General features: G+C 42.4%; 1 protein-coding gene across 12 annotated transcripts in view; it reads left to right on the top strand.

Moving 5' to 3' along the window:
- The first annotated feature begins 887 nt into the window (after nt 1–887).
- TLK2 (tousled like kinase 2) overlaps nt 888–15,302 on the top strand; it is a 103,011-nt gene continuing 88,596 nt past the window's right edge. For 7 of the 12 annotated variants that reach the window (XR_007473329.1, XR_007473330.1, XM_049701648.1 and 4 more), the window contains exons 1-2: nt 1,048–1,177; nt 3,045–3,130. Coding sequence is in view for 10 of the 12 variants with exons in the window: in XM_049701648.1 (XP_049557605.1) it covers nt 3,050–3,130 (81 nt within the window). In the remaining 2 variants the exon portion in view is untranslated. Of the gene's footprint in view, nt 1,178–3,041; nt 3,131–7,241; nt 7,339–15,302 lie in introns of those variants that run through there. The other 5 variants (XM_004275666.4, XM_049701651.1, XM_049701650.1 and 2 more) reach the window with 4 other exon arrangements.

Genomic DNA, 15,302 nt, shown 5'->3' with positions numbered 1-15,302 from the left:
TTTCCAAGGCGGCTTGGATTTGGGGAGTGGGAGGGTGAGTTTGGAGAGTGGCGGGGCGTGGGAGCCGGCCAACACGGGTGGGCACAGCCAACTCACTAACTGGGCGTCTCCGGGGAAGTTCGGGCGGGGTTCGCCGGCACACGGGCTTTCTTGCTCTAAAATCCATCCTGGGCAGAGCAACCCCACTTCTCACCCAAACTCGTGGAGACCAGGGATTAGGCTGGTGCAGGGTTCGACGAGGCGTATCGGGGAAGCGCCCGGCCCCGGTGGCGAGGCCCCTCTAGCTCCGGTCCGTGACCCAGGGCGCCGGGCCAACCTCCTCGGCTGGGGCCGGTCCCGCGGGGCGAGGGCCGATTTTACGTAGACGGCAGTGGGGTCTCCGGAGCTCCGAACGGGTCCGACCTCTCCTAGCGTCGCTGCGGGTCAGCCGGCGCCGCCCGTTCGCCCGCCCTCCTTCAGCCGCCCGGCAAGGCGGCGGCCTCCTCAGCCGGCGCGGGGTCCCCTGGTTAACCCCTGCCCGCCAGCCCGGCCGCTGATTGGAGGAGGCGGGGCGCCGGGGCAGCGGGGACCCCCCCCACCTTCCTCGTCCCCTCCCCCTCCTCCCCCACTGTCGGCTCTTCCCCCACCCCCACTGGACCCCCCCCCTGCCTCCCAGCCGTGCAAATCTCGCGAGGAAACACGCGGTTTCACTAGTGTGTTTACACCGATCACTACTAATCCGGACCGAACCGATCCGGATTAAGGGGCCGGAGGCGGGTCGTGGGCACCAGCGGTTCCGATCCCCCCCCGCCCTCCACGCCGCACCCGAGTGGCCCCTAGCCGAGTGGGCCCCCACCTCCCGGCCGGGCCTGGGCCCTTCTGTGCCTCCCTTGGCCTTTGTCCGGCGCCAGGAGACCGGTCCCGCGCCCCCCGCGGCCGCCCGGGCCCGGGCCCGCGTCGGGCGCCTGGCTCTGTACGCGAGCCCGGGGATCTGCGGCCTCCGAGGCCCCCCTCCCCCGCCCGCCCTCTCGTGGAGCCCAGCGCCGGCGGCGGCTGCCCGGGCGGGGGGTTGTGGTGCTCAGGAGAGGCCCCGGCTCCGCCCCGGGCCTGCCCAGGGGGAGAGCAGAGCGGTCCGCAGCCGGGTCGGGTCGGGGCCCCTCCCGGGAGGAGCGTGGAGCGGCGGCAGCGGCGGCGGCAGGTGAGAGGCTGAGCCCGGAGCGGGGGAGGGCGCCGGGCCTGGGGCATTAACCATCCGGGCGACCCCCTCGGCTGAGAAGGCTGCGGCCCGGGCCCACACGGGGGCCGGCGCGGGGCCGCACCTCCTCGGCTCTGAGGCGGGAGGGGCTTTCCGAGGGCTGCGGGTCGCTGAGGGGCCGGGCCGAAGATGGGGGAGGCCCAGGCGGCCCCGGCCTGGGAGTGGGGCCGGCGGCCGGCGGGGAGAGGGGGGCGCCCGGGCAGCTGGAGGCCCCGGCAGCTTCCCGGGCGCCCCCGAGAGCTGGCCCGCCCTCCCTCCGTGACAGGTGGGCCTGGAGTTGGGGAAAGTTTGGAGCCGGCGGGAGGCGAGGGGCGCCGGGACCAGGCCCCATCGGTCCTGCTTCCTGGCTGTGGGCTACAGGGAGGATCCCAGTCTAAGGCCCCGCTGGAATGGAACAGAGTGGATCTTTCCTTAACATGAGTTGACATTAAATGGAATAACCGCTGGGGCGTCATTTTCCGGGCCAGGCCTGAGGATGGAGGTTTAGGAAACGTGCCGAGAGACCCTGGGTCTTGAAGGGAGGTTGCAACCTCTGCCATACTGGCCTCGATTAGGGCAGGGCGAGACGCGAGGAAGGCCACTTAGGGAAACACTGGCTCAATCTCTTTTCTTCTTCTTTTTTTCTTTCCTTTTTCTTTTTTAAGATGCCCTTCTACCCTTCCGAGAATTTCCTAATTCCCTCTCTAACCTGCACTTGTCTGTGTGGGTGAAACTTTAATTTGCCACCCTTTCATTCCCCTTTGCCCCAGGCTCTCGATCCAGGAAGGGAAATGAAACTGGAGGACTTTGTAGGGGTTGTTACTGGAAATTGTGGAGGTGTTAGATTGCAGAGGAGCATGTTTCGTTCATGTTTTCAGTGAACTTTTAAATCATGCCAATCATTCCAATAACTATTTAATAATATGTTCAAAGGGGTTCTATGTAATGGTATATGCACCTCTTCTACTTTTAATATTGGGGAGGTTTCCAGTGGGTTCTGCAAGAGTTGATCTCTTGCAAATGATGGAGGTATTTGCTGAGAGTAGCCTGTGCATTAATTGGTCGTGGAAGGAGTTTAAAAATGGTGTCCTCCTGCCCCTCCCTGCTTGGAAGGAGTGCTAAAAGCAGATGTCTAGAGAAACCTACTTGCTCCAGGGAGTGGCAGAGAAAGATTTTGTAAAGGGATGGTTATGGAGCTATACTAATTTCCTGAGTGAATGCCGGTTGATGGTTTTACCATGGGTTCTCTATTAAATTTGAAGTAATTCCATTTTTCATGAGCTACTATCTGGTCCTTAGAGCAAGGAGGCATATAATAGCATTATTTTAAGTTACTAGTAGCTTCTGATTCATGCTGTATTTTTTTTTTTTTTTGGCTGCATTGGGTCTTAGTTGCTGCGTGTGGGCTTTCTCTAGTTGTGGTGAGCAGGGGGTTACTCATTGCAGTGGCTTCTCTTGTTGCGGAGCACGGGCTCTGGGCGCGTGGGCTTCAGTAGTTGTGGCACACAGGCTCAGTAGTTGTGGCGCACGGGCTTAGTTGCTCCATGGCATGTCGGATCTTCGCGGACCAGGGCTCGAACCCGTGTCCCCTGCATTGGCAGGCGGATTCTTAACCACTGCTCAGAAGAGGACTTTTGAGCCACTTTATAACTTTAAATGTATTACTGTTTGGTGCAGCACATTGTAGTTTATTACTTATATGCCATATTTATTTGAGGTTTACCTGTATGTGACCGTTTGGTGAAATAATTACTCTGAGTTTTGTTATATCTAAAAATTGGTTCTTCATGTTTTAGCTTTTATGGTCTCACAGGTACTTTTTCTTTTTCAGTAGAAATGATGGAAGAATTGCATAGCCTGGACCCCCGACGGCAGGAATTATTAGAGGCCAGGTTTACTGGAGTTGGTGTTAGTAAGGTGAGTAAAATGATAACAAACACTGATTATAGTCTAATGTAAACACATTTAAAAACAAAGAGCAATTTGGGTGGATCATACAGATAACACTGAAGGGGGAGACAATTTGGCTTACGGTTCCAGTGAACTTTTAAATCCTACCAGTTGTTCCAGTCATTTAACAGTATGCTTGCTTGAAGGTACTCTCTATGGGAGGATATACTTCTTTTTACCCTCTAATATGGGAGAGGTTTCCCATGGGTCTGTTGCAAGGATATTAACAGGATGTGTATGTAGATTCTATGCCACATTTTGTCAAAGCTCAGTCACTCAGAAAAAACTGTTAATGCAAAGATATTGGCATAGCTTCATTACGCTAGACTTTCTGGATAGTTATGTGTAGAGTTTTGAAAAATCTGCCTCTGCTAAGTCTGTCAGTTCTCCAAATCTGCAGTTCAGCAGATTCCTCCTGGTTGTACCCCCAGACTGCTTTTTCTCTCCTTCTATTTTTCCTTCTTGTTCATTCTTTATTTTGTTCCAGGAGCATAAAATAAGATCAGGCCACATTAATGGGCGGGTGTTAAGTTAAGCAGTGTTATGGCTTCCTGTGCAATCGTATATACCTGCTACCTCACCCCTCTACTCTCATAGGATGGCTTTAGTACAAAATGTAAAACATATTTATGATTTTAATACAATATATAAAATATATTTATGATGTTTTATTTAAAATTTTCACCAATCCAAGATGTTGCTTCCTTGGGCTTGAGACTCGAGAATTTTTGATCTTTGACTTCATGTGATACATTCCTTCCTGTGCTTTTCAAGAAATCTTATTTCTAATGGTGACTTAGATCTTAGTCTCATGCTTTGGTCAGTAGCTTCTTAATTTTTATTTATTTATTTATTTAGGCCGTGTTGGGTCTTTGTTGCTGCACGCGGGCTTTCTCTAGTTGCCGCGAGCGAGGGTTACTCTTTGTTGTGGTGCACGGGCTTCTCATTGCGGTGGCTTCTCTTGTTGCGGAGCACGGGCTCTAGGCATGCGGGCTGCAGTAGTTGTGGCACTTGGGTGCAGTAGTTGTGGCTCGTGGGCTCTAGAGCGCAGACTCAGTAGTTGTGGCACATGGGCTTAGTTGCTCCGCGGCATGTGGGATCTTCCTGAACCAGGGCTCGAACCCATATCCCCTGCATTAGCAAGCAGGTTCTTAACCACTGCGCCACTAGGGAAGACCCAGTAGCTTCTTAAAGGAGAAGGTGTTTGTCAGGGTTTAGTTGGAAAAACTGGCTGCTTTGAGGAGTCTCATAATTTTGGTGAGCTGGAATAGCCTGATAGTTTTTGTTCATTCAGCAGCTACTGAGTACCTGCTCCATACTAGGCATTGTGCAGGGTGTTAGGGATGACGCCTCAGTACAGTGCTTCCAAGCGCCCCCGCAGTGTGGAGAGGGCAAGTGCTCTAGACAGAGAGCTGATGCTGTGATGAGAGCTGTATTAGAGCTGTGGTGAGGTGCTATGGGAACACAGGATTTGTTACATATTTTGTAATTCTTAGTTTCTTGGCCTCTTTAATTAAGTAACTGACTTTTGTGGCACTTTGGAGCAGCTATACTCCTGACTGTTGCTGTATATTAAAGTTACATGTGTAAATGTAAATTCTCTGATCTAGGTGAAGTAGCTTCAACTGTAAGTGAGCAGTATATTTGAGTATTAAATTGATCTCTGATTCAATTGATTACCTAATAATAACCTTTGTTGTGTCTTTTAACTGGGGAATTCAGCAAAAGGCTCTTATCCAAATCTGTCTGTTTAGATGGTCACCTACTGAGTAAAAGTGAGTTTGTATTCAAATTGTATGCGGTTTAAACTCTTTAGGCTTCCTTGTTAGGATGCTTTTCTTTCCTTCTGTTTTTAGGTTCATGGTAGCTGTATCCAAGCATACTTTCCATGGGGTAGAGCGTAAGTTAGGGGAATGAGTAACATTGTGAATTCTGCTGCCCAGGCCCAACCTAAAATCATGTAACTAAGGTGTCAGAAAACTTTATCTGTTTAATAGGAAGTTCTCCCTTTGATACATAGAAAGAAGTTACTTCATATCCAAAAGCTTTTATGCCATTAATTGTATGTTATTTTGAAATTTCCAATCATGGTAAGTATATTGATTACAATACATTTGTTATTCATGGACTAGCAGGAGAGTATTTTTACCCATAGCAAAGAAACTTGGGAAGAAAAAAAAAAGGCAAGTAAATTATCCTGTGTTTTGTGGAGTTAGGAAGAGGAAAAAGAAAATCTCCATTTTGCAGGACTTCTTTTGCCTGCAAGACATTGTATCTCTCAGACCACTGATTTGAAATAGGAGTGGGGAGGTGACCACAGTACTGGGAGAAAAGGTGCTTTTGGATAAGCTCCTCCTTCTAGCTTGGAATTCCTCATTATGGGTCATAATTTCTCAATAAGGATGTCACTGTGTTGATGACAGCTTTCATTTTTACAGAGATCATGAGCGCTTTCAGCCCTTGCTCCAAATGGGAGAGCAGAGTGACTTTCCTGTGATAGTGCCATCTAGTGGGACTGGTGCAGCCTCATGGGCTGTCTCTTGAGTTTCTGCGAACTATTCATAACATTTTCAGTACTTTTTGATGTCCATAGAAGGAAGAAGGTCAGTGCCACTGTGGATTCTTTCCTAGTGGACAGGGTGTTTAAAGTAGCTGCAGTCTTTGAACTTCCTGGTTATTGTAGATATTCCGTCATGTTGCCTTGAGTGTTCTGTACCTGCAAATTGGATATACATCGCAAAACTTAGGCTAAAAGAAAATGGCCAAGCCACCACATTTATTACTTATAGTATTTAAGTTGCTCTTTACTTATATTTAGGTTATTGGCAAATTAAAAATTTTATTGTACATTGCATTTATATGCATTAATTTTATATAATTTTATGTATAATATTTAACTTATAATAATTGGTAAAACAAAGGCATTTGTTTTGCGCTTTGGGATGCACCATGTGGTTTTGTTTAAGAGATTGATGCTTTCTGTCATCAGTGAGTTGATAATAGAGGAAGGTAACCTGCTGTGCACTAAGCTATAGCTGACTTTCCTCCTCTAGTCTAGCTGCCACTTTTACGAGGACCTGTAGCCATACTCTTAGCATTTTTGAGGTGATAGATTAATTGGGTTACGAACCTACTTCTTCATTTCTTGTTGACTTGACATGTGAGCTATCCTTCTTTAAGTTCTCTTCCTTTAAGTGCTAGATAATCCACTTCCAGTAATGTGAAACTGACTGTACCTTGTATTCATATGTTTTCAATGAGGACTTAATGCAGTTTATATTCCCTACTCTCTCCCCTTTTGACAACTTAAATACAGGTAGTCTTGTCTCTGATTCTGGAGACTGTAAAGTAGGTGGATTTCCACCCTTGCATGCACTGTTAACTGTACCTAGTTGAATTTTAATGCTAAGATAGTAACAAATACTCTTAAAGTACTTTCTATGTGCCAGATACTGTCCTGAGTACAATAAAAGCAATAAGTGAATTTAGATCTTTCATAACAGGGATACTAGTCTTAATAAACACTCCTTCTCTTTTTATAAGACATACTAACTGATGCCCACTGCATTGCTCCCACCAGTTGATTTATAGACTTACCAAGAGTCACTTTATGACAGCTTGCACTTGTATTATAATCATATAGTTCGATACAAAATTGTGTCGACCATTGACATATGATTGTAAAATGAAAGAATTGTCGATTTGGTGAAAACTAAGGTAACTGCCTTGGAAAGACTGAATATAAAATGAGTCAATAAGGAGATAACTATAAAAATTTATAAAAAAGTTTTTTTTTAATCTGGAAGAATTCTTCATTTAGATCCTTGGAAAGTATCTTTAAAGTTCTTGCTTCACTTTTAAAGAAATTGAAACTGGAAATTGTAGATGATGCATTATGGGTGTGGTTTGTGTAAGACAGTGTGAAACTATAGTGGATCTATAACTCAAAGGGCCTGTATCAAAAGCTTGGCAACAGAATAAACATTTATGTTTTAAGTTCAAAGAAAACGATTAAGGTGTTATTTTTTTAGGATTCCACACTATCACTTACTTTTTTGATTAATGTCGTTGGTTTCAGTTGTATTGAATGAAATGGATTATGCAGTGTGTTGATGGTATTGACAAGAAGAGCAAAATGAGAAGCCATGAAAAGTGGGACTATCTCTTTTGGCACAGTAAGAACCTTCACTTTATAGAGCCTGAAGCAAGAGCATGTAATTTTAGGTAGTACCACATAGTAGATTATTGATGTCTTCTTAAAGAAAAATGATCTCTTTTCCTATCTTTTATAAATTTGTGAGTCTGATATGTGAACATTTTAAATGATCACATTTGATTTCTGAAAAGACCTTTAACCAGCCAATACCTTTCTCCTGTCATTTAGTGAATTGCATCAATTAGAAGGTGTCAGTTATCAATATCTAATGTTAGCTATTTCACATACCAGTGCCAGTAATTTTGAACAGTGTGTTTAGGTGTTTATATTTAGTACATAGTTAGATGGTCAATAAGCATAAATGTTGAAAAATAGTGTACATTTATACCGGTTAGTTTTAAGGAACTGTTGATAAATTTATTATGTTTGCTTTTATGTTACGTTCTCCTTTTCATTACAGATCTTCCTCGACTTACAGTGGGGTTATGTCTTAGTAAACTCATTGTAAGTTGAAAATATCAGAAGTTGAAAATGCATTTAACATACCTAACCTACCGAACATGGTAACTTAGCCTGGCCTACCTTAAACGTGCTCAGAACACTTACATTAACCTACTATTGGGCAAAGTCATCTAACACAAAGTGTATTTTACAATAAAGTATTGAATATCTCATGTCATTTATTGAATACCATACTGAAAGTGAAAAGCAGAATGATTGTCTAGGTACAGAATGGTTACAAGTGTCTTGGTTCTTTTACCCTCGTGATTGCATGGCTCACTGGGAGCTGTGCTGATGCCGCTGCCCAGCGTCGTGAGAGAGTGTTGTGTCACGTATTACTAGCCCGGGAAAAGATCACAATTCAAAGTTTGGAGTATGGTTTTAACTGAATGTATATCATTTTTGCACCATCATAAGGTTGAAAAATCATTAAGTGGAACAATTATAAGTCGGGGACCATCTATACTTTAGTATTCATTTAATTCTACCCTCATTTCACATGTAGTCAAGTATCAACTCATTTCTCTTCTTTCTCTAGTATTTGTCTGCGCCACTGCTACTGCCTTAATCCAGACCTTCCTCGTTCATAACTGTAATAGCTAGTTTCTCCTATCCCATTCATCTTTTTGTAACCTGCCACCAGTTATATTTCTAAAAATACCAATATTATTGTTTTACTCCCTTGCTTTAAAGGCTCCACATTGTCTACTGGGTAGAGTTAAAACTCCCTATCCAAACTTTTTAACTTCATGGATCATCTACTCCTCCACTGCTGGTCGCTGCTACCTCAAACCATGACTGATCTTCTGACCTGTCATGTTAGTAAACAGGGTTATGATGTCTCCTGTACCGTTCCTTTTTATTTGTCAAATGAACTTTCAGTTTACTTTTCAAAGCATAATCCGGATATCCCTTCTGTATAGCTTTTCCAGATAGCTGCACCATCTAGTTGCATTATCTTACTAGCACCTGATAACCTACTTTTATTATAACACATTTGTTTTCCCCATTAGTCTCCTTGAGAACATGGGTGATACCTTTATTTCTGACTATTCAAGTGCTCAGCACATTGTATACACTGAATAAATCTTTGTTGAATTGGAAAAGAGTATTGAGAAGATGAAAATACAGTTAATTGTCACCCATATAGGCAAGTTTCTTCTTTTTTTTTTTTTTTTTTTGCGGTACGCGGGCCTCTCACCGTTGTGGCCTCTCCCGTTGCGGAGCACAGGCTCTGGACGCGCAGGCTCAGCGGCCATGGCTCACGGGCCCAGCCGCTCCGTGGCATGTGGGATCTTCCCGGACCGGGGCACGAACCCGCGTCCCCTGCATCGGCAGGCGGACTCTCAACCACTGCGCCACCAGGGAAGCCCCCATGTTTCTTCTTTTAATCTAGCTCCAAACTCTTGTCTAAGATTGTATTTAAAGCAATGACATATATTTTGGCTTAAATCTTCCTTATGTTTCTTTTAAAATCTTTCTTATGCTTCTTTTACCTTCTTTTGAAATTTTTTTGTAATTTATTGAGTAATTGTCTGCTATGAAAGACAAACATTCTCCTACTATTTCCCCCCACCTTCAAATTTTTGTCAGTTATATTATTATTTATTTTTAATATTCCATTTTTCCACCTTCTAGTTTGAAAGTTATGCACTCTTTTATTGGTTACCACAGAAATTACAATATGTATCCTCAGTTTATCAAAGATTAATGTTAAATCAATACCTTTGCCCTCCTTTTTGTCAATATAAGGGCTTTGAACATTTAACTCCATTATTCCTCTCCCACCTCACATGCTATTGTTCTGTATTTAATTGTATATGTATATATATTTAACTAGTAGGCTTTTAGAGCAGTTTTATATTTATAGAAAATTGAGCAGTTAGTACAGAGAGCTGTCATATACTACCATCCCATCCCTCCAGTTTCCCCTATTATTAACATATTGCGTAAGTGTGGTAGACTTGTTACAATTGATAAACCGGTATTGATACATTATTATTAACGAAAGTCCATAGTTTAACATTAGGATTTACTCTTCGTGTTGTAGAGTTCTATGGCTTTTGATACATGAAGAAAAGTCATGTATTCACCATTTGTATATATATTTTTAAGAGTCCACAGATTATTATTGCATCTGTTTTATAGTTACGTTCTTTTTGCCTAACCTACATGTTCACTTATGTGTTTACCACTTTCTTTGTCATTCATTCCTTTTCACATCTCTGCCCTTCTATCTGGAATATTTTTTATTTTGCCTGAAATATATCCTTTGGAATTTCTCTAGTGTGGGTCTACCAGTGATTGTCTCTCCATTTTGTCTGCTTTAAAATGTCTGTTTTTGGTTTTATTCTTGAATGGTGGTATTTTTGCTAGGTTTAAAGTTCTAAGTTGGTTGTTATTTTCTTTCAGTACATTGTTTACTATTGTCCACTGACTTCCATTATACTCTTTTTATTTTTAGTCTCACTGCCATTCTGTTGAAGGTAATCTATCTTTTTTGTCCATTTTCGAGCTTTTCTCTTTGACTTTGATCTTCTGCACTGTAATGTAGGGATGAGAGATATGTCTAGATTGGATTACTTTTTTTCTTTATTATTTTCCTGAGCTTTATTTACATCTGAATATTTTTGGGGAACCTGAGAATACACTTAAATAGATTTTAGTTTTTAGAGCAGTTTTAGGCTCACAGCAAAATTGAGTGGAAGGTACAGAGATTTCCCAGATACCTCCTGGCCCTGCACATTTGTTACAACTGATGAACCTATATTGACATATTATCACCCAAAGTCCATAGTGTACATTAGGGTTCACTCTTGGTGTTGTACATTCTATGGGTTTGGTCAAATGTACAATGATATATATTTGTTATACTATCATACAGAGTAGTTTTACTGCCCTAAAATCCTCTCTGCTCCAGCTGTTCATCCCTCCCTCCCCTAACCCTAGGCAACTACTGATCTTTTTACTGTCTCCATAGTTTTGTCTTTTCTGGCATGTCATGTAGTTGGAATCATACCGTATGTAGCCTTTTCAGATTGGCTTCTTTTACTTAGTAATACTCATTTAAGTTTTCTCTGTGTCTTGTCATGGGTTGTTACCTCTTTTTAAAAAAATTTTTTTTTAAAGCACTGAATAGTATTTCATTGTCTGGATGTACCACAGTTTATTTATCTGTCCATTCACCTACTAAAGAATGTCTTGGTTGCTTCCAAGTTTTAGCAGTTATGAATAAAGCTGCTATAAACATCTGTATGCAGATTTTTATGAATGGTTGGATTATTTTGATTTATTCTGCTTGGAATTTATTGGATTTCTTAAATCTGTGGGTTGCTGGTTTTCATCAGTTCTAGAATATTCTCAGCCATTGTCTCTTCATATATTGCCCCTGCCTTCCACTCTGTCTTCTCTTTCTTGCATTCCATTTAAACATATGTTAGACCTTCTTACTGTATTTTCTCTGCCTCTTACCCTATCTTCTGGATTGCTGGTCTTTATTTCCCAGGGCTGAATTGTGAGTAGGTTGTTCTGAAATTTCCTTGCACTTTTGTATTTCTTCTGATACCTCCACTTCTTTATTTTCTCTTTAAATTTGTCTAATCTCCATAATTCTATCCATTGAGTTTTCATGAGGGCTGGTGTATTCCTAGGTGGCTGTTACCCTGAAAGGGTAGCCCTGTGCTCTTCGTTTAAAGTATAGGGTAGATTTCCCAGAATACCCTCATTGGGCAGGTCCTGGGCTTTGACTTTCTTCTTTCTCCACACACTCAGGCCTCCTAAAGTACAGCTAGCTCAGTTTCAAAGCTTTTTCTTTAGAATTAAACCAGCAAATGTCCTCAAATAGAAATACTGTTTTTTGAGTGCTGATCTTACCTTTCTGAATTCTTGTCTTACGGATTTTGGTGTAGTAACACCTTATTTCTCTTTTTCACAGTCAGTAATATAAATTTGGTTGACACTTAACAAAGTGTACATGAACTCTTGTGCCACAGTGGTTGGAGAATCCATATCCATATCTAGTTCTCCTCCTTGTGATTTTCACTTTTCATCGGCTTTCTTCCTTCCTATATGTGGTCAGTATTGTCATTACACCTGGCTGTTAGTCATTTATGTTACTTCTTATTTTCTGTTTACTTTTAGTTAAAGATTAAATTGAAGTATTTCTTAAATTTTTTTTTAAGGCAAGGAGAAAGAAAGCAAGTAAGGTTGTATTATCAATGATTTTTTTTAACGTTTTCTGAATGCTTTTAAGGCTTTTTTACTTTATTTATCTTTAAATTTCTTCATTTATTTTTGGCTGCGCTGGGTCTTCGTTGCTGTGGGCTTTCTCTCTACTTGCCGCGAGCAGGGGCTACTCTTGGTTGTGGTGTGCGGGCTTCTCATTGCGGTGGCTTCTCTTGTTGCAGAGCACGGGCTCTAGGCATGTGGGTTTCAGTAGTTGTGGCACACAGGCTCAGTAGTTGTGGCTCACAGGATCTAGAGCGCAGGCTCAGTAGTTGTGGTACACGGGCTTAGTTGCTCCGCATCATGGGGGATCTTCCCGGACCAGGGATTGAACCCGTGTCCCCTGCATTGGCAGGCGGATTCTTAACCACTGTGCCATCAGGGAAGTCCTATCAATGATTTCTTATTTCAAACTTGAGTCTAGAGATGGTTTGGCTTGGTTAGTCTTGTTCTTCCTCTTTACCTTGTCTGGGTCTCAAATTGCTAGGTACCTCTTTTGTTTTCAGTGCTAATGTTTATAAAGTTACATCCTAAAAATGTTTCTAATAAATAGTTTTAAACAAGATCTGTTGCAATTTTTTTTTTTTTTTTTTTTTTGCTAGGTCCCTCTTGATGGTAGGTTTCACTTGGTCCTAACTACTACTGTGTGTAATGGGATGGATTAGTTTAGAATCTGCTTCCTAGTATGTTAGCCATGTTTAAACACTTCTTAGGCTGTTCTTTTTGACGTTTTACAGTCCAGTTTCCCTTTTTCCCTAATCCAGAAAGAGACTTGGCTTTTTCTAGTCCCAAATTTACCTTGTTTAGACTTTAGTCATATTTAAAAAAAAAAAAAATCATTCCTGGAGTATTTGATGACTTTGCCTTGCAGAAGGGTTGCCCTTCCCATCTCTCTGTTCTTTTTGGTTCATTTGAGGCTAGGCTTTGAGTTAGTGTGGCGCCACAAAGTTTCTGTTGTAGGGTCATTTGTCCTAGCACCTGCTTGCCCGCTGGTCAGCTTTTTTTGCCCTTAGAGGCTTTCTTGGGGAATCTTGTTTCATAATTTGGACTGCTCTTGCTTTCTACCCAAGGAACACTCCTTTGCAGGTTAGAGCAGTCTGAAGGATCTGGAGTACTAGTAAAAGCTCTTCTTCTCATTTCGTTGAATAGTTTTGCCTGTTTTCCAAGGTTCTCACGACTAAGTCAGGCTCTTTGCTTTCTTCCCACTTTTCATACACTAGTTTTGTAGAATCTTATCTTTACTGTTTAACAATAGAACATAGTTATACTGTATTAGCCATCAGATACAAGCAGTATCATTCCCCTCACAGATACACCTTGTGCTGAGGAATGTTCACAGTCAAATGCTCACAGTAAGAGAATTTTGTTTTTTTGTTTGTTTTTTTACTTTTTGGCTGCACCGTGCGGCATGTGGGATCTTAGTTCCCCAACCAGGGATCGAACCCTTCCCCCCTGCAGTGGAAGCAGGGAGTCTTAACTGCTGGACCGCCAGGGAAGTCCCTGGTTCAGTTTTTGATAATTTTAGAAACCTAATTGGTAATTTCCTGTGCAGTTTGGAATACAGAGCTAAGAATGGAATTTCGTTTTAGTCATATCTTACTCTTTTAACTTAACCTCCCTCTCCCCCCTTTTAACTGCATATACTGCAAAGTGTACTGGAATAGGAATAATCTAGCTTTGGTTCTGGTACCTTCTAAGAAGTTAATTAACTGTATGACTTGGAAGTCAGTTCAATTCTGGGTACTTCCAGTTTAAGAAAATTATTTTTGATGATCTGCACCAAAAGAGGGAGCCATATTTGAGAAAGGGGAAAGCAAAACTAAAAAATTCCATTTAGACATTAATCCTATCAAAGAACGAGTAGTGGCGTTAAAATGCAAAACCCTCAGGAACAAAGGCTAGAAAAGAATCTTGCCAAAATCCTTTCCTTATTAACCCTTTCATTATGTGTATATAGACTTCTGGGAATTTGGATTGCAAATACCAAAGGAACAAGAAAAGCACTTTGGTCTGCCCGTTAAGTATACTGTGAGACAGTGGCAAGGAAGATAGAGGTGGAGTGTTTTTCTAAAAGTATTCTTTAAAAATGGGTGATGTCTGTTTCCTAATTCTAACTAGATGAGAGAGATAAAGAAAGAGGTTGGTCATCAAACTTCACTCTTTTTTTTTTTAAACTGAAGTATAGTTGATTTAGGATGTTGTGTTAGTCTCTCTTGCACAGCAAAGTGATTCAGTTATCTATCTATCTATCTATGTATATTCTTTTTCATATTCTTTTCCATCATGGTTTATTACAGGATATTGAATATAGTTGCCTATGCTATACAATAAGACCTTCTTTATCCATTCTATATAAAATAGTTTGCATCTTTTAATCCCAGACTCCCAGGCCAACCGTCCCCTGCCTCCCCTCCCCCTTGGCAGCCACAAGTCTGTTCTCTATGTATGTGAGTCTGTTTCTTTTTCGTAGGTAAGTTTATTTGTGCCATATTTTATTATTTATTTATTTATTTATTTATTTATTTATTTTTCGGTACGCGGGCCTCTCACTGTTGTGGCCTCTCCCGTTGCGGAGCACAGGCTCCAGACGCGCAGGCCCAGCGGCCATGGCTCACGGGCCCAACCACTCCGCGGCATGCGGCATCCCCCCGGACCGGGGCACGAACCCGTGTCCCCTGCATCGGCAGGCGGACTCTCAACCACTGCGCCACCAGGGAAGCCCCATTCTAAGCATTTTTGAGTGTACAGCGCATTCACTTTGTTGTACAACCATCACCACCGTCCCTCTCAAGAACTTTTTCATCTTGCAAAAATGAAACTGTACTCATTAAACAATAAATCCACGTTTATGCCTCCCCTTAGTCCCTGGCAACCACCATTCTACTTTGTTTCCGTGAATTTGACTACTCTAGAAATGTCATATAAGTGGACTCATATGGTGTTTGTCTTTTTGTGACTGGCTTATTTTACTTAGCATAATATTCTCAAGGTTCATCCGTGTTGTAGCATGTGTCGGAATTTCCTTTCTTTTCAAGGCTGAATAATATTATATGTACCACATTTTATTTATCTATGTATCTGTCAGTGGTCACTTGGGTTGCTTCTGTGTTTTGGCTACTGTGAGTAATGCTACTATGAACATGAGTGTACAGGTATCTGTTCGAGTCCCTGCTTTCAGTTATTTTGGGTGTATATGCAGAAGTGGGATGATTGGATTTTATTAAACTCACTCTTTTGTTGAAGCTTGACCTCCTCTCA

The sequence above is a fragment of the Orcinus orca genome, chromosome 19 (assembly GCF_937001465.1).
Source record: "Orcinus orca chromosome 19, mOrcOrc1.1, whole genome shotgun sequence".
Taxonomy (NCBI): Eukaryota; Metazoa; Chordata; class Mammalia; order Artiodactyla; family Delphinidae; genus Orcinus; species Orcinus orca.
The sequence above is the reverse complement of the archived record's forward strand: the minus strand, read 5'-3'. Positions and strand labels throughout refer to the sequence as shown.